Source organism: Ursus arctos, unplaced genomic scaffold, assembly GCF_023065955.2.
Source record: "Ursus arctos isolate Adak ecotype North America unplaced genomic scaffold, UrsArc2.0 scaffold_23, whole genome shotgun sequence".
NCBI classification, from domain to species: domain Eukaryota; kingdom Metazoa; phylum Chordata; class Mammalia; order Carnivora; family Ursidae; genus Ursus; species Ursus arctos.
Window position 1 is genome coordinate 4,294,571 of NW_026622908.1, and position 20,451 is coordinate 4,315,021.

The 20,451-nt window shown below is 35.9% G+C and overlaps 1 protein-coding gene across 4 annotated transcripts in view; it reads right to left on the reverse strand.

The window, feature by feature from the left end:
• The window catches only part of BTBD10 (BTB domain containing 10), a 73,887-nt gene that overhangs the window by 42,575 nt on the left and 10,861 nt on the right, over positions 1 to 20,451 (reverse strand). For 2 of the 4 annotated variants that reach the window (XM_048214149.2, XM_026486819.4), the window contains exon 2: positions 8,210 to 8,367. The exons of 1 other annotated variant lie outside the window; for it this stretch is intronic. In XM_048214149.2, the coding sequence (XP_048070106.1) occupies positions 8,210 to 8,310 (101 nt within the window). In that variant the 5' untranslated portion in view covers positions 8,311 to 8,367. Of the gene's footprint in view, positions 1 to 3,175; positions 6,643 to 8,209; positions 8,368 to 20,451 lie in introns of those variants that run through there. One more of the 4 variants, XM_026486821.4, reaches the window with a different exon arrangement.

The following is a 20,451-nucleotide window of genomic DNA, read 5'->3' on the forward strand; positions in this document are numbered from 1 at the left end:
ATTTAATCCTCAAAACCATCCCCAGTTGAGAAAAAGGGAAGCTTAGAGGCTAAGGAACTCGCCTAAAATCTGATAGCAAATTAAATGGCAGGTCTGAGATGTGAACTAAGCAGTTCAATTTCAGAGCTCATGCTTTCCACCTCAAACGAGTCTGACTCAAACCAAGTCTAGTGTCATTTCCAAAGGGTAACTCTTCACAATTTGAAGATGCCTCTTACAATGAAATTCCTTAATATCAATCAGAACTGCTCCCAGGACCTCCCATTCAGTTCCTTAAGCTTACAAGGTTTCCACCTTCTTCACATCCTTCCTTTGAATATACACAGAACTAAAGACAATAATACTTTGCTGTACAGTAGAGTGGCTCTAGCCTTCTTTTCCACTAATTGTGATTTTTTCTTTTTTAAGCAGGGAGGGTGGGTGAGAAAAATGGAATGATGGCAGCCATATTGTACTTTTGTTTTATATCAAATTTACTGCCAAAAAACACCCCCAGGTCTTTTCCATGTGTGATGTTGCAAAGCCATGCTAACTTTATATGAATGTTTTTCAGGCCTTATGTATACTCCAAAAAAAATTCATTTAAACTTAGTCCAACAATACAAACTCAGAGGTCGTTTTGAATCATTTAGTTTATCATTTCCTATCCTTCTTTCTTCACTGCCCCCTATAATTTGATAATTTGCCTTCCCCAGACATGCAATGAGACAAAACAAAGAACAAAGCCACCTTCCAAGATCAGTATTTTTGGGTAGGGTCATTCAAAATCAAAACTGTGTTGATTAACAGAAACAACTTACAGTTAGCTAATTTTTTCCTTCACCATATACCCAAGAATATAGAAAAAAGACTTTACCAAAAACTAAGCTTAAGTCCAAATACATTATATTGCTACTAGTCTACCAACTGCATCAGAAAATTGCTCTGACAGTCTATTTTTAGCAAACCCATTCTGGATCAAGTTTAACCTATTTTTCTTCAAGTTTCTTCCTTTTCATTTTTTGTTCTAAAATTTACTTTTCTCAAAATCAGACCTAGAATGCTCCCATCTTTTAGTACTTCTGGTATTCTCCTAAAATCCTTAGAAATCACAAATAATACCAATAAGTTTAAAATTTTACAGGCAGTTCCTTTTATAAACGTAAGAGGTTTCAACTGACCCAGAAGATAACTCATTTAACTAGATGCATTCTTCATCACTATACCCCTGTTGATTTTTATGTCCTTGTAGCAATGCCTTGCTTTGTTGTTATTATTGGTGGTGGTGGTGGTTTGCTCTTTCTCTTTAACAAAGAAGCTTCTAAATAAGAGCTAAGGGATTTTTTTTCTTCCTTCATTATTATTACAGGCATTATTATTACACTTCCCTTGATTACCTTTTTAAATGTAATCTTGTAACCTTATAACCTTTTAAATGTATATCTTATATACCCTTTTGGTTGGTCTTAGCATTTTTTAAAAAGTCTCAGCTCATTGTTTTCCTAATTGTTATAAAGATTTATTTTCTATATTTTATTATGGCAATCTTAGCTATTTGCTTTGTTTTAAAAGTAGTGCATATCTTTAAAGAGTTTATTGTGTAGTCACACTAACGATCTTTCTCTGTCCAAAAAATATCAAAATTACAATTTTTACTTAACTCCCTGAGCCATTCTTCCTTTTTTAGAGAAATTTATCCTGTGGAATCATGCTGATCTTTTCTCTAATCAAAAATCAGAAAAACTCAAATTGGCAAATTACAAAATATATACATATAAAACACTACACAGTTCTTAAGAATTATGTTACAGAAGATTATTTCATGACATAAGGGTTGTTCATGATTAAGTATAAAAAATGGGTTATATAACTACATACAGTAGTAATATTTCAAAACCACTTTTAAATATGTGTGATTTTATATTTTTATACATACACAAAAAATAGGTTATATGCAAAAATAAGCTATGATCAAAAGAAAAATATTTTAACATATTTGTTTTCTTCTACGTGCTTTCTGTATTTATCAAATTCATGTAATGAATATGTATCACTTTTACAATAAAACAGGCAATATTATTTTAAAAGAACCATCAAAACCAGAGAAAAATACTCTATCAAGTATAAGATCTAGCTTGAGATTTCTTTTATAACTCTATTACTAAAATAAGCTTAGAAAAACATTTCTGGATACCAAACCACAAAAAAAGCCAATACAAGATACCACCAGCTAGCCTAAACATATAAATAAGTTGTGACAACCATGAAGATGACCATTCGAACTTCTAGAAATTAAATGGGGGGAAACCACAAGAACTTCCTGTTATTTCAAGGAAAGGCTCTTATGAACTATTTAAAAACATTAAAAATGAAATAATTTTAAAATGAATATTCCCCCCCAAATCCCTACAAAATGAAGGGTCAGTAGGACAGGAATAATGAAGACAAAAGAAAAAAATTAGTTGAAGTGCTTAATATTAAGCTAAAATTTCCAAATAAAGTAAGCAATGTCACCTGCTAAGATTTAAAATCTCATAGCAAGAACAATTATCTTTATTTAGAAATTCTCTCTGGTTGAAAATCATTTTGCAATAATCCAAAAACTTATCTAATTTACTCTCTAGCTCAGTGGCAGCATCTAGATCATCTATTCAGAGTCTAGGTTCTAAGAGACTAGAAAAAAAGTCATTTTAACCAGTTAAAATTCATCATTCAAATACATTCAGTTCTGTAAAATACTACTGCATATAAGTGGTTCAACTAATCATTCATTCATCCAAAAATAAATACATTTACCCTCTTCTTTAGAAAATTATTTCAACTATTTCATTTGTCTACCTTGAATTTAATTTTCAAATATATTAAAAATATTTTAAATTAGTCTTTCCTTGAACTGTTTATGATATTCATAAAAAACAATACCAAACATAATACATTCTCAAGTTACATGAAGATTCTAAGACTTTAAATGAAATAAAAAACAAAGCATCAAACCCATGAAAGCAATAAAAATACACTCCATTTATTTTAAATAACTTGCCATTAAGCTGACAATCAAGACATATGATCTTTTTCATTCAGAAAAGTAAATGATCATAATGAAACAAAGGCCAAACATATCTTTCTCAATCTCTCTCATAATCATAGATGTATAGAATTATAACCCAGTGATATCATGTAATAAATGAATACACACCTTACTTTAGTATATGCCAAGGTAGACACACAAAAGCAAGAAAAAAATTCTGAAATCAGAGTATAAAGGGACTCTGCTTTTTCAAACAATGCAGCACTGAAAGCCAGGTCACCATCCTTGGGCATTACTAGGAAACTTTAGCACATCTGATATTTCCATCATCTTCCAAGATTCCTCTGAACAATCAGAAAATTTCCCAGTCTCCCCCTACCTCCCCTGTCTATAGACGACTTCTAGCTTTCCTCCCTCCACTGTGTAATAATGCTATTGCAGTTATTTAGGCTGTAAATGTTCAGAGATACAACCCCCTCTATATATTAATTCAGTTCATTTTCTCACAGACACTGACTCAGCCGTGGGTTGTGCAGCACTGACGTTTCTAACCGAACAGCATCGTGTGAGCTGTGATCATCCCATTTCTCCATCTCTGTGCAGCGATTGGATATTGTAATTGATAGACAGGCTGAAGAAAACTCAGGAGATGAGGGCTTAGTGATATGTAGCTATGTTGCCAAATGCCATCTGTAATGCTAATTCTAGCTGTGCCAGCTTGCCAGGTTTTAGAAAACTAGGATGCAGCTAACTTTCTTTTTTCCTTTCGATATTTTATTGTGTACCCATTCTGGACAGTAAAGCTTCTCTTTAAAATCAAAGAAAAAATATTGTACTTAAAGAATCCACTCAAAAACTATTCTTTGAAGCAACCAAACTTTTCTATTTCTAAACTACTGCTGGGACTATGAAGTGACTTAAAAAGGAACTGTAAAGCTCGATCTTCACGCAGTCTCAGAAGAAAGGAGCATGCGTACTTGTATGTGGGAATGAAACCTTGCGGCAAAGTCTGATATTGAACGTATGATGTGTTTATCTTTAGCAACCTGAGCAGACTGCAGATCTGAGTTTTAAATAGTTGTATTCAACCCAATTCAAATATTCAGGGGCTTTTAAGCATATTGTCAACCTAGCCATTTTAATGTTAGTTGTACAGAAAACGTGCTTTCTTTTTCCCTTTTTAAGTAGCAAAAACTCTTATAATTTATAATTTAAAGAAAGCTGTTGCAATTCAGGCCAAACACACTTCAAATGAAATGATATTTAACCTCTCAGCAAGCTACAAACTCCTCTATACAAGTATTAACTATACAACTACTCAGAAAGAAACAAAGTTCAGTAATTTTTTAACTAATTAATTTGTATGCACTTGCTTAAGCCACAGGGAACATAGGCACCCTGAAGTCCATCCATGTTGAGATTAGCTTCCTTGTCTTGTTCTTTATACCAACAGTGCTATACATACCAAATTTACGTTCAAAAGAAAATTCAGAAAAGAAATTACCTTCAAGTTTATTAGATGGAAATGAAACCATAAGGCAATGCCCACCAAATCCTCAAACCTCAATGGTAAGCACGCATATATAGAAATTATCACTTTTAGAATTCAAGAAATTTATTTTTATAAGGATAAATAAATCCAGTAAGGAAAAGTGGAAGAAATAAAATGAAAGAAAAAACCTGAAAATGCAGAATTCCAAAATGTGAACAGAACAAAACACAAATTTACACAAGACAACTTTTTAAAATTATGCACAAAAACTGAACCAATAGGGGCACCTGGGTGGCTTAGTCGTCAAGCATCTGCCTTCAGCTCAGGGAGTGATCCCAGCTTCTCCCTCTCCCACTCCCCCTGCTTGTGTTCCCTCTCTTGCTGCCTCTCTCTGTGTCAAATAAATAAATAAAATCTTAAAAAAAAAAAAACTGAACCAATAAAATGTGCTTATTTCTTTACTGCTAAAGACGAAATGTCTGTGTCCTCCCAAAATTCATACACTGAAATGTATTCCCCCGATGTGATGGTATTTGGAGGTAAGGAGGTAATTAGGTCTTGAGGGTAAAGCCCTCATGAACTGGATTACTACTTTATAAAAAAGACCCCAGAGAGATCCTAGCCCCTTCCACTATGTGAAGACACAGAAGAAATACAGTTGTCTGAACGAGGAAGCGAGCCCTTACCAGATATCAAATGTGCCAGCACCCTGAACTTGGACTCTCTAGCCTCCAGAGCCAGGTGAAATAAATTTATCAGCCACCCAATCTATGGTATTCTATTATAGCAGCCTAAACAGATTGAGACATTTGCTTTTACAAATTTAAACCCCCAATTCTGTTTGAGGTGGCAATGTGCCCACCTATATTTCTTAGTCTTTATGACCCAGAGAAGACCATATGACATAGTTCTAGCCAATGATTTATAAGCAGATACCTGCTGGAAATTTCTGGGAAATTTAATTCCCTAATGTAAATGAAACCCCTTTCCCTCTGTTCCCTTCTCCCTCATTCTTGTCTGGAAGGTGGACATGATGGCTGGAGCTACAGTAAGCCATCTTGTGACCATGGGAAAAAGCAAGAAAATCAAATTCTTGATCCTAACAACTTTAAGCCAATAAATTCACATCAGGCATTGCCTATCTGTGAACTTACATGTAGGAAAAAGAAACCTCTAACTTAAGCCAGTGTTTAGTCTGGCTTTCTTTTGCTCAAATATCCCTAAATAAAATACACAAGATCCAAAAAAAGGATGAGAGTAGGTAGAAGCACAGATGAAACACAACTAGCCATGAGTTGATAGAACCTAAAGCTGAGAGATGGGTACAGAAGGGTTTATTATTCCTGTTTTCTCTACCTTATATGTATTTAAAATGTACAATAAGTTACTGAAAATGTTAAAAATTCAGAATGAGAAACTTGTTTATAAATTTTAAGTTTGCCATTGAGATTGGATGGTCTTGGACAAGTTTATTAAGGTGTTTTGTTTTTTTCTTTTCATCTGTCAATTGGGGAAAGTAATACTACTCATAGAGCTCCACCTTCAAACCTAGTCAAGGTTATCTCCAGAAAGTCCCAGGCAGGAATGTCCATCAATCTACCTAATCATTCAAGGATTAGCTCAAGTCTCATTATCACTCAGTTTATACTGATTCCTTCTTTGAACTCTAATTTTACTACAGCTCACTACCACATTTTGGTGCCCTGTTGTCCTCAAATTGTTCCTTATGTGGATTTTAAGCATTCCATGACGGTACCCTGACAAACTTCTGAATCTTTCCTGAACTGACTGTAGTATCTCAACAAATACTTGTTGGTTGTTAGCTTTTAAAACTTCCCAATTATTTTAATACTGACTCAAAGAATACCATTTTTAAAAAGTCAAATTGCGTATATTTTTGAAGTATCCTCAGTGCATAAGAACAAGAGGTCCCTAAAAATAAGTTGTTTTCCCTTGGGCAGAATTTCCATGACTGAGGTTAAAATAAGCTCAAAGGGGGCACCTGGGTGGCTCAGTCAGTTAAGCATCTGCCTTCAGCTCAGGTCATGATCCCAGGGTCCTGACAATGATGAGGCCCCACGTCAGGCTCTTTGTTCAGTGGGGAGCCTGCTTCTCCCTCTCCCTCTGCCTTCCGCTCCCCCTGCTTGTGCTTTCTCTGTCAAATAAATAAAATCTTAAAAAAAAAAAAAATAAGTTCAAAGGATTTCTTTCCATTAAAAACAAATAATATATTGGTATTTATTTTCTATTTCTCTTTAATATTTTTCACTTAGACAACCAATATTGCTGTGGTCTACCTAAGAAGAGCACCAAAAAGTTACTAATGGTATAGATATCAAGAAGAGCTATGACGTTTGTTATTTCTGAAATGAAACAACAGGAATGAAAAAGTACTATTAGTTTTCCTCATTGATGATTTACCTCTTATAAAGCAAACAATAGCTTATTTTCACTTTTCATCTCTTCATATATAATGCAGTTCTGCACATTAGCAAAAAAATATTAAGAACTAGGAAGGATAACAGAGAATTCACCTCGAAAAATGTATACAACACAGCAGATAAAAATATCCCACACTTAGTGAGATCAAACTAATACCTCTTTAATCTCAAAGACAAAATAATTATCCATATAATAAGCAGGATGGAGAAAAAGTACTAGAGCACCAGCTGAAGCACACACACACACACACCCAAAAAATGAACAAATAAACCAAAAACACTATCACTGGTGTCCACTTATAAATTAGTAAGTCAACTTAACCTTTTCACTCTAGACCTCACCACATTAAAAGTCCACAATAAAGATAGACATCTTGTCAGCAAAATTAAGTACCAGTTACTCACACTTTCTAGCTGTAGTATATAATTTAAAAGTACCTAAATTATTTCTTTAAAATTACAAAAATGATTTCAGTATCACAGCATGTTTTTATTTTAATTTTTTTAAGAAAACTGGTAACAGTGTCAGTGATTAGGATAATTTTATATTCAAACAGGTTAAATGTTTGATAATATCCCCTAAGTAAATATTTACAAAGCACAATACTCTATGAAAACATGCTTACATACCTGTAATGTGTGAGGTTTATGAGCTGCCAATTAACACCTTAAAATATCAAATCATAAAGTATTCTAAATGAGGTATTCCTCAGTAAGTCACGCAGTACAAAATGAAAGCTTTAGATATAATATACAAATGGGCAGAAATTTTTGAGATGAATTTCATTTAATGCATCAAACTTTAAATGAACCAGTAGAGTCACTGCAGAAAGACTGATTTTCCCATGAGTATCAGGATAACGACACAATATGACACTGCCTATAAATTATTATGTATATTCTACACACACAATGTATTTAGAACACAAAATACATTCCGATTAGAGAGTTTTACATACAAAGAACTAACCTGTCTTGCCAGAGTTCACAGTCAAGTTAATTACAGCATTATTCATGGGGTCAACTAAGGAGGTTTTAACATTATTTAGAAACAGAAACAAAAATTCAAATACATACGAATATAAGAAGATTAAAAAGAAAGAAATGTTTCTGTGAAAGTTTTTTAAGGAGAAATGCAAACAGTCATTATTATTTGTAAACCAGCCCCCATCCTCTGACAGGACTTGCCACAACCAAATGCAGTTTGATTCTTCATAAAAGTCAATTTTATCAGAGCTTTGATACGTGAAATACATATTTTCTACCTACCTTGAATGTTTATAAAGTTTACGAGGTCTACTATGCAATTTCCGATCCCAATTCTCTGGGTCACTGGAGTTACTGTCATAAGGATGAGGCCGTCCTGCCATCCCACTTCAAGCTTCCTCACACTACTGCTCTGAAAGCACATATGTAGCACCCATAACCTACATAAAAGAGTAGTGTTGACCTTTAAATCTATTCCACGCAGAATAAAATAATCAAGAATTTTACATACTTTCTGATATTACTGTGACATATTTTTAAAGTAATGAACAGTATTATAAAATACTAGACATACAAAATGCCACAAATGAGATTAAAATAAACACCAGAAGTCTTTTTAGGTACTTTTCATTCGATATTTCTATTATATCTGCTCCCCCTGGCAACAGTTTAATAAGAGTGCTATTTATATTTAGTAAATATCCTTAACTGTCATCTGGGTATCTCATGTCTCCAAACATTAATATCGAACCAAAAAAAGGCAAAACAATTCCGAAGAATGATTCTATCAGACAAAATTTCACCTGGAATACATTTAATTACTGAAAGTTTTAAGATGCTTAACAAAGCATCTAGTAAAACCAAAGTTGTTATTTCTTTAATCAAGTTAAAAGAACCTAAATAGAAACTTAGGGTGGGCTCAACAATAAAAGAATGTAACATCTCGATATTTCCTTACATTGTAATTACCACAAAAATATTGTATTAATATGATTCATATACTTCATGCCTTTTCATATGTGTAACTTGTGACTGTTACTTCTATTAGTCATAAAATTATAAGAAAACTAACAACAGCTTTACAGAATACCTGAACTAAGTATTTTGAAGTGTATTTCACTATCCAATTTAATCATCACAATCACCTTATAATCCCCACAAACAGAAAACAGTCTCAATAGTTTAGTAACTTTGCCAAAGATCGCAATGTTGGTAAATGGCAGGGTTATAAAGAACAATGAGAATTTGTACAAAATGAAGTCTTGATCTTGAAAAATGCTCAGGCTGGAATATTCTGTTTGGAAACAGATTAAATTTGATGTTTAGAGACTGTAAACACCAAAAGAAAAACCAAATGAGGTGAAACAATTAGAACAAAGTTCTATAATTTGAACCAGAGCCCAGGTTTCCTGACACCCACTCCCGTATGCTTTCTATACACTTTTCCAAGATGGATTTGATAAAAGGAAGGGAGGGGGAGTTATGCATAAAAGTCAAAAGGAATCCAGAACTGGGAAAACACTATACCTTACTGAGTTTCATAAAAAATTCCAGTACAATCTCACAAAAAATGCCAAAGGTAAACTTATTAAAATTGTCAGCTTATCTCAGAGTTCATAAAAAAGAAATACTTCCATAAAGAATAACATAAAAAATAAATATTTCTGCTTTAGAGAAACTGTTTTGCTATTTTATAATTTTCTTTCATAATTAGTACTCTTTGCAAAACAATTAAAAGTCTTACAATCAGTGAACACTTTAATATCATAAATATGTAAATATATAAGTAGATCAATGATCTAACAAAATAATAGAAGAGGGGGGCGCCTGGCTGGCTCAACTGGAAGAGCATAAGACTCTTGATCTTGGGGTCATGAGTTCGAGCCCCACACCGGGTACAGAAATTACTTAAATAAATAAACTTTTAAAAAAATAACAGAAAAGGGGAAGGGGGATAATTGTACAATGGCTAACTCAAATTGCTGAGCAAATGCCACACAGTTTATTTGGCGAATGCTCCTGGAAAACGAGACCTGTTTAAGAATCACTGAGTAATTAAAAATCAATCAGATATCAGATGAACATAAAAACTATAAAAATATTTTGAAAACAAAAAATCTCAATCTCACTTCCGTTTTTAATATAAAAATTAAAATGTATTTACTAAAAAAGAAACTCTTTAGACGTCCAAGTGGAGGCACGTGGGTGGCTCAGTCGGTTAAGCATCTGCCTTCAGCTCAAATCATGATCTCAGGGTCCTGGGATGGAGTTCCACATGAGGCTCCCTGCTCAGCTGGGAGTCTGCTTCTCCCTCTCCCTCTCCCCCTCCCCCCGTGCTCGTGTACGCTCTCTCTCTTTCTCTCTAATAAAGTTTTAAAAAAACTCCTTAAAACTTCAATTTGACATTGTATCTAGTTATGCGTACTGAAGAGATGAGGCAGAAGAGAAGGGTGAGAATGAACAAATAGGAGACAAGGAAGAAAGTCAGAAAAAAGTGGTCACAGAGCAAGCTTGACACAAAAGGTAAAAAGAGTATTAAGAAAAACTGATAAAAAAGATTAAAAAAAATGTAGAGAGGCTTAGCAGGTGTAGAATGAGATTTAGAACATTTTTTCCTTACTTTAGGTCTTCCACCAGTAAGCTATTTTAGGCATTAGCATTTCTTTACAAGAGCATTTTATCTCCTCCTAACCCTTCTATAAGACACACCCCCTATGGATACCCAAAGATGTCCACTGAGAGAAGACAGATCCTAAACCATAGCAGAATGTGACTAAAAACTATAACCACAAAGAATTCATAAGGTAAATTCAGATCCACATTTTTCCAGCATTTTACAGTGGGTAGCATGTATCCAGCAGAAAGGAAATACCAGTATGTCTTACTAATCAATCCTATTAAAATTAATAAGCATGTGTTTTACAGCTAGACACAAGAAAGAATTTCAGATGAAAACTATCAAAAAGGTCACCTGGAAAATCATATTTACATTTCATTTGTCATTAAAATGAGTATCACCATGTGAAAGATTTCTCCCCAAAGCTTACTCCCAATAATCATGGCTACAAACATGCTAAAAACAGGAGAAATTCCAAGTTGAGACATCTGGAAAAAACAGGCCTGTGTTTGTCTACATGTACTCCTGTATTTTCAATGTTATCAATAAGCTACAGATAAAACTACAAATAGAAAAAGGCAAATGACACACATTATATACTATTTTGAAATGTCTAATAATTTTTTTTTTTTGGTGCAAAATGGGGGTTTTATTAAAGCATGGGGACAGGACCCATAGGTAGAAAGAGCTGCTGCTGAAATGTAATAATCTATCTTAACCAATCTCTGCACCATAGTTGGTGACATATTTTATTTCATTCATTCATTCAAGAACACCATATACATATTCATTCATTCATAGAACACCAAATACAACATATTAATCTATTTTAAGATGCTCCAATAAGTTGGACAATGTTCCTGTGCTCCAAAACTCACCCCAGTAAGGCAAAAAGCCTCAGTTAAAGGCTCCATATACCATTTACTCCTGTGTCTCTCTCCTACCTGCACAGTGTTGCACTATTCCCCCAACTCTTCACTTTATTAAAGCATGGGGACAGGACCCATAGGTAGAAAGAGCTGCTGCTGAAATGTAATAATCTATCTTAACCAATCTCTGCACCATAGTTGGTGACATATTTTATTTCATTCATTCATTCATTCAAGAACACCATATACATACACATTCATTCATAGAACACCAAATACAATATATTAATCTATTTTAAGATGCTCCAATAAGTTGGACAATGTTCCTGTGCTCCAAAACTCACCCCAGTAAGGCAAAAAGCCTCAGTTAAAGGCTCCATATACCATTTACTCCTGTGTCTCTCTCCTACCTGCACAGTGTTGCACTATTCCCCCAACTCTTCGTGCCCGCTAAACTTTGGGTGTTCTTTAAGAGTCCATCATCATTTGCTGGGTCCAGGGAGACAGCAGACAAAAACCGCGAGGAACAAACCCTTGAGAACACCAAGTTTTATACAATATCTACACTCTGTTTTCATTATCTCTACCTGAATTCTTCAATAAGCACCCCAAATTCAACAATGCCAAGCTCTATCTTGGCCTCCCACATCAGCTAGTGTCATCTCTATTAAGCCAAGAATCCTGAAGTCATCCTTGCCTTATTTCCCAACATCAAGTCTACTTCAAAACTGTTTTGATTCCTTCTCCCCCTTTTCTTTTTTTTTTTTTTTTTTTTTTAAGATTTTATTTACCCATTTGACAGAGCACAAGCAGGGGAAGCAAGAGGAGCAGGCTCCTTACCAAACAGGGAGCCGGATGCAGGGCTCGATCCCAGGGTCCTGGGATCACGGCCTGAGCGGAAGGCAGATGCTTAACTGACAGCCACCCAGGCACCCCTCTCCCTTTTCATTCATAAGGCTGCTGCCTTCATCAAAACCTTAACATCTATCAATAAGGCTCCTGGTTGACCTCTTTATCACCATTCAGTCCATACTTTCTCCACTGTAATCAAAATTCTCTTTCTAAAAAAGTTTAATGGTTCTCTGTTCTTTGATAAACTCCTTACCATAAAGTTCCTTTAAAATATGACTCTTGGGGTGCCTGGGTGGCTCAGCTGGTTAGGCATCTACCTTCAGCTCGCGTTATGATCCCAGGGTCCTGGAATCAAGCCCCGTGTCAGGCTCCCTGCTCAGTGGGGAGTCTGCTTCTCCTTCTCCCTCTGACCTTCCCCCAACTTGTGCTTGAGCACTCTCTCAAATAAATAAATAAATCTTTAAAAAAAAATATGACTCTTGGCTCCCCAATGTCTACTTCATATAAGGCAAACTAAAGTTTATTATTGTATGGATCTTGTAATCATCAAAAAAATTATTACTGGACTACTAGAAACAAAGTTCTTAGAAAACATGTCAAAGTTCATTGCTATTTTTAGGCATGACAGAAATCTAAATTCTAAATAATTTAGAAATAATCTGTACAGAGGCTGGAACAACTGGGCCTACTGGCTTAGGGACATGCATTCAGAAGACTGCCAAAAGTCAGCTAGGAAAAAGGCAATTGATTACTTCTCTTCTCTTGGATATTATCATCTAAAAATCGGCAGTGAGGGAACAGAATCTTCAGGACTACAATAAATAAATAAGTGGTTTTGGGATACTATTTCCAGGTAGTATTAATTAACAACAATGATCCATAAAAGGATTTTTTTTAAAGGATAGTATATAGAAATTATTTATTGTCTTTACTATTTATCAATGAGCTAGGAAGTTTAATTTTCTCCTATTTAAAGCTTACAACAACCTAATATTATAATCCTGTTTCATAGATGAGAAGATTTTAGAGCTAAGATTAGAATCCCAGTCTAACAGAAAGCCCATGTTCTTTCCAATGTACCAAGCCAGGTAGACAGAATTCATATGTTTGCTCCTACTGCCAGATTTTTTTAACTTTTTTTTTGAACTCATTTAAGCCATCTTTGACTCTGTCCATCCTATTGAGATCTCACTCTAAATAGTGTCATTATACGAGAACTTCCCTATTAACATGAAATTGTTTTTCTCTCTCAAACTTTGCAAACAAAGTAATTCAAGTGTGGTGGCTACTGGAGAGAAAGACCTGACAGTTAAGAGGGAAAACAATGAAGAGAACAAAATCACATAGTGATGCCAGGGCTAGGAGCCAAGGACTGCCTTCAGCTGCACAGAAAGCCAAATATACAGAAGATATTTCAACTACATCAAGAAGTGGAGAGGCTGGAGAGAGTGAATACTGCTACAGATAACTGTGAAAGAAAAAGCAGAGGTGGAAGCAACTTTTAAAAGTAAACCAGAGGGGTGAAAAGAAAACTCCTGAAAAGGCAGCCAAGTGAAGTGATCATGTGAGCCCCTTGCAGATAACAATGATTTATATCTGGATAAAATATTTTTTTTAATTTTTTTTTAAGATTTTATTTATTTATTCGACAGAGATAGAGACAGCCAGTGAGAGAGGGAACACAAGCAGGGGGAGTGGGAGAGGAAGAAGCAGGCTCATAGCAGAAGAGCCTGATGTGGGGCTCGATCCCATCACGCCAGGATCACACCCTGAGCCGAAGGCAGACGCTTAACCGCTGTGCCACCCAGGCGCCCCTGGATAATTTTTTTAAACTACAGTTTAAAAGCACTGGCAAATGTCCCAAAGCACAAATAGTGAAAGAAGAGCGTATTCTGAAAGGGAATAGAATTTTGAGTTCAGGTGGAAGTTTTCTGTTTTAAAAATTTCATTTATTTGACACAGAGAGAGAGACAGCCAGCGAGAGAGAGAACACAAGCAGGGGGAGTGGGAGGGGAAGCAGCAGGCTCCCAGCGGAGCAGGGAGCCTGATGCGGGACTCGATCCCAGGACTCTGGGATCACGCCCTGAGCCGAAGGCAGCCGCTTAATGACTGAGCCACCCAGATGCCCCCAGATGGAAGTTTTTATGCTGAGTGCCCTTCCCACCCCCTACAAATATGGTGAAGGAAACCAGACAGCCATACAGCTCAAAGTAGTAGAGAAAACACTTCAGAGCTGGAAGTGCAGCTGGAAATGTAAGTCAGACATACTGGGAATGAAAGAACCATACAAAGGTATTGACCCAAAATCTGAGCATAAGCTCTTCTCAGCTAAATTACACATGTATGAAAAGGAGACTCCAGGTAGCCTCTGCAGTAGACTACAGAGGAATTTACCCTTGAAAGCTACAGAGCATAGCATCTATGAGTTTTATGCTTTTTAAACTGAGTGCATTCCCCAACCTTACAGCCCAAGCAGCAGAACGCTGAAGCCCTTACTGGCTTAGGATGTTAGAGGACAGAAATCATCAGGGGCAGAGGAGCTAGAAATTAAGAGGGAATACCCAGAAGTAGAGGAACCACAGAGAGGGCAAGCTCCAAAATCTGAATGTAATCTCAGCTCAAATTTTTGGCTAACAACCAAATTACACAGGTGGAAGAGAACTTTCCTCCACCCACTGTCCAAGACACCAAATTGAAAAACAAGTAGCTGGAAGAACTAAGAACTGAGCACAGATATCAGCTAGTATACACTGCTTGGGAAAGAATGTTTGCAGATTGAATCCAGGCAAGTTAATGGACCACTAGAACAAAAAAACAAAAAAACAAAAAAACAAAAAAACCAATGCTCATGAGAACATTACAATGCCCTGGTTTCAGCCAAACAGTATGCGATGCAAAGAAATAATAAAGTAAAAGGGCAATCAACAGAAAGTGACTCCAAGCAGGCCCAGATTTAGGATTTAACAAATGATGACTTCAAACCTTATATATAAACAATTAAAGGAATATATTCAAAGAACTAAAAAAAGAAGGTGGTCTTAATGAGTGGCAGACAGGGAATCTCAATAGAGAAGTGAAAACTATCAAAAACTGAAAAATTCAGCTCTAGCTGAAAAGAGCAATAACTAAAATGAAAATTTCAATTAGATGGGCACAACATCAGACAAGATGAGGAAAAAAAATAAGGGAACTTAACAATAGATTAGAAATTATCCAATCCATAAAATACAGAAAGACTGAGAAAAAAAATGAACTTATCTGTAGACATAGGTAGGACAGCATCTAATGATACAACATTTAAGTAATTGGAATTACTACTGATATACTCCACAAAATGGAATTTCAAAAGCGTTAATGTAAGCTAAAGAAGCCAGACTCAAAGGCTGCATACAGATGATTCCATTTCTGTAACATTCTCAGAAAGATGGGGATATAGAATAGAACAGCCAAGGACAGCACAGTTTAATTTTGGGGTGGCGGGGTTGATGGAACTGTTCTATATCTGGATTGTGGTGATGGTAGTTATGCCAACTGTATGCCTTTGTCAAAATTTGTAAGATCTGGGGGCTCAGTCAGTGGTCAACTCTTGATACCAACTCAGGTCTTGATCTCAGGGCTGTGAGTTTAAAAAAAAAAAAATTGTAAGACCTATACATCAGAGAATTTTATTGGATGTAAATTTACAAAGAAATTTAAAAAGAAAAAAATCAGTAGAGATGGTTAATACTTATAATTATCAAACATACTAACACAACATATTTGAACCAATTTTTAATCAAAAAATGAAAATCACATGGTCCCCATTACCATCCCAAGGAGACTTAATCAATAGCTATCTTCCCACTGCCATAAGATACACATAAACTTTTGATAATGAAAACTGGTGGGAACTTTTCTACTTCTGCCACAATACTAAGTGATTAAGATAAAAAGGTTTTGGAATCAGATACAACTAGTTGTATGACTCTGTATAAGCTTAACTTTCAAGCCCTCAATTTCCTTAAATGTGAAGAAAACAACACAATTCTCATTACCATTATTTTATCTGTACCTATAACTGCCAATCAAATTGTTTTTAAAAATAGATGAGTCAGGAAACCTTACATAATAACATAGGGCTGGGCATATTGCTGATTTTCTCTAGTAGACTACTGAATGCAAAATTTGCATAATATTTCATTAGCTCATTCATAACTTTCTATTTGCCTTTTGAGATCACAGAAGACAATGAGAATTCCTAGATAGTTGCTCAACATTTACTGAGCACCTATAATGTGTTAGATGGTTGGAATAAAAAAGATGAATATGGTATCATCCATTTCCTGGTTCCAAAAAAACAAGCAAGCTCAAAATAATCACAACACAGGAGCAGGGGATGAATGACTAGGGACAGTACTTCTACTCATTTTTTATTTTCTTAATTTCTCCAGGGAAATGACCCTCCCTGTTCTACTTAACATCAAAAATACCTTAGACAGGGGCACCTCAGTGGTACAGTCAGTCCAGCATCCAACTACTGGTTTCAGCTTAGGTCATGATCTTGGGGTCATGAGATAGAGCCCCAGGTAGGGCTCCAGGCTGGGCGTGAAGCCTACTTAAGATTCTGTCTCTCCGGGGCATCTGGGTGGCTCAGTTGTTAAGCGTCTGCATTCGGGTCAGGGTGTGATCCCAGAGTCCTGGGATCCAGCCCCACATCAGGCTCCCTGCTCCACTGGGAAGCCTGCTTCTTCCTCTCCCACTCACCCTGCTTGTGTTCCCTCTCTCGATGGCTGTCTCTCTGTCAAATAAATAAAATCCTAAAAAAAAAAAAAAAAAAAGATTCTGTCTCTCCCTCTCCCTCTGCCCTCCCTCCCTCCCTCCGAAACAAAAACAAAAAACAAACAAAAAGAAAACCTTAGACTATTCAGGGTCATCAAAGAGCTATGTACTTTGGACACAATTGCTGATAACAGTTTTAAGAGCTAAATCGAAACCTCATGTCATTCCTATAATTCCTTAAATGAAAACAATTATTTCGTTGTTAGCTTAAAAGTAAATTTTAATTTATGGAAGAACCAATCATCCTAGTTTCTAACCTCTACGAAAATTCCTTCAGTTATTTTTTATCATAATATTCCTGCTGTATCCAAGCTTAAAATTTTTAAATTTTACTCTTTTGAAGAGAAAAGCCTCCCTGGTACATAACGAATTACCACAAACCCAACGGCTTACAACAACACACATATTTTCTGTTTCTGTTGGTCAGGAATCTCGCATAGTTTAGCTCAGTCCTCTGCAAGGCCACAATGAAGGTGCCGACCATGACTAGATCTTCATATGGAGGCTCAACTAGAGAAGGATGTACTTCCAAGCTTACTGAGATTGTCACAATTCATGTCCTCATGGTTGTAAGATTCAAAACTAATGATGGAGAGATAGTGAACATGCTAGCAAAATGGAGTTTGATGCAATGTAATTAGGAAGCATATCATTACCTTTAATATATTCTTTTAGTTAAAAGGAAATCACAAATTCTGCTCAGGCTCAGGAGCAGGGGATTACACAAAGGCATGAACTCCAGCAGGCAGGGATGACAGGAACTACCTTAGGGTCTGTCGGCCATATTGTCCAATACATTCTATCCATGTATTACACTAAAACCTTAAGATTCTGCTCAGCCCTTGTTCTAATTATACATACCACTATACTAACACACACATACACGCAAGATGCATACATCTCTTTTCTCTCCTTGACTTCACAGATTTGTCACAGCAAAAACCTAGAATCAATCTAAATGTTCATCAAAAACAAATTGGTTAGGGACACCTGGGTGGCTCATCAGTTAAGAGTCCAATTCTTGGTTTAGGCTCAGGTCATGATCTCATGGGTGGTGAGATCGAGCCCTACACTCAGAGGGGAGTCTGCTTGAAGATTCTCTCCCTTTGCCCCTTTCCACACTCTCTCTCAAAAAAAAAAAAAAAACTCCTTAAAAAAAATTCGTTAAAAATCTGCACAATATCATGCAACCAGTAAAAATGAGATAGTACGTACACTAATAAAGACAACATTCCAAGATATATTGTTACACTGAAGAGCAAGGTACAAATGTGCATTATGTGTTCCAATATTTTTTTTTTAAAGATTATTTATTTATTTGACAGAGATAGAGACAGCCAGCGAGAGAGAGAACACAAGCAGGGGGAGTGGGAGAGGAAGAAGCAGGCTTCCAGTGGAGGAGCCTGATGTGGGGCTCGATCCCAGAACGCCGGGATCACGCCCTGAGCTGAAGGCAGATGCTTAACGACTAAGCCACCCAGGCGCCCCGTATTCCAATATTTTTAAAAATATATACACAAACAGGACACCTGGCTGGCTCAGTCGGTAAAGCATGCAACTCTTGATCTTGAGGTTGTGAGTTCAAGTCCCATTTTGGGCATAGAACTTACTTTAAAAATAAATAAACTAAAATAGATATGCAAACACCCATGTGTGTACATGTTTTTAAAATGGCTACAAATACCACATAAAACTTATGACTAGTTGCCTCTACAGAAAGACTGGAATGAGACTTTTCATTGTATCCCTTATACTATTTGGATATAACACATGCTGTTTGCATAATGATAATATGGAGGGGAGAGCTACAATAAAATGTTTGGAGGAAGCACTGTTACAGAAATTTCTTCCCTGTTTAATTTGACTGACTAAGCGTAGTTTTGTTTGTTTCTTACTGCTTAAATGTGGTCAATACATATTGTAGAAGAGGAAAAATAAGTTCTCAACTGGGACCCTTGTAACAAAAGACAGATTAACAGAAGAAAAGCACACAATTTATTTAATGTAAGTTTTACAAGACATGGGAGCCTTTATAAGGAAATGAAAACCCAAAGAAATGATTAAATTTGAGTGTTCTTTTTTGTTTTTATTTGATGAGTAGAAAGCTGTGGAAAGATGGAACAGGACAAAGAGTACCAGCTAAGTGCAGCAAACTGGGGGAAACTTACTAGCAAGTCCTGTTCCTCATACTCCTCTCTGTCTCTTCATCTTCAGAGCTAAGGATGCTCCTTTCCTCAGGGTAAAGGGAGGCTACCTCTCATGAGGGTTTTCTGACCTGCTTTGGGGGCAGGTCAGAAAGTCCATCCTGTCCATGCTGTTTCTCAAATTCCTTCAGCTTAAAGTATTCCATATATGCCAAGGTTCCATATTTTCAGGTAGCGTGTCCTAAACCCCATCATTATGCAGTGGTAGAATGTTTCTGCTACATGTTTCGCATTAAACTGTAAGATCCTTGAGGACAAGAACAAAGTATAATTCATATTTGTGTTCCCACAGCTTAGTACAATTTGTTTTACAAAATGTTTTAATTAAGATGAAAGAAACTGAAGGGCATTTAACACACTCCACTAGTAGAGGGAAAATACAGATTACGATTTTTGGACAGTCTTTAACTTAGTTGCTTGTCTTAAAAAAAAAGAATAGTATATAATTATATCCATGTTTCAATTATGGTAAAGAGCACCAATCATGTGAATCCCACCCTCAAAAGTGCAAAAATTCTAACAATTCAATTTCGAATGCCAATACTTGCTCTTAGGAAATACACACTAAGAAAGTGGGGTTAAAGGAGGGAAAGTATAAGAAACATCCTTGAAAACATTTTAAATAATATTATCAAATGACCCGTAAGTTTCCCCAAAATATTCCTCAAAGCTGCCTGTCAATTTCACAGAAGCCCTTTCAAGTGTCAGGGCTTGTCCTTTTCTGACTAGGGGAGGTTAAAGTAAGGCAAGTAAATAAAGTTGAGAACTTCATTCAGGATACTTTTATACTACATTATATCTGACTAAATTCTGTGTAACTAGTTCCATGATATCAAATTTAATTGATTTATGCTTTCACTCAAAATCTATTAAGTACTTAGCACCTCTTCAGGCATTTTGCTAACTGCTAGAGATACTCACGGATTTAATAAAATTGCATGGAATTCCCATTAATAGCAGGGAACTTTGTCTATTTAAAGGGCTTCCTTATCTAGTCCCACCAAAATCTAAGACTTCCAAAGTCAACTCACATTCAGCTCTTGATCTTCCAGAGGTGACCCGGAGATAAAAATCTCTGAGGTAACTAACTTTATATAAGTTCTATTCAAACTTTGCTGACTTCTTATTCAAGGCATTAACACTTCAAGAAATGTTTCATTTATT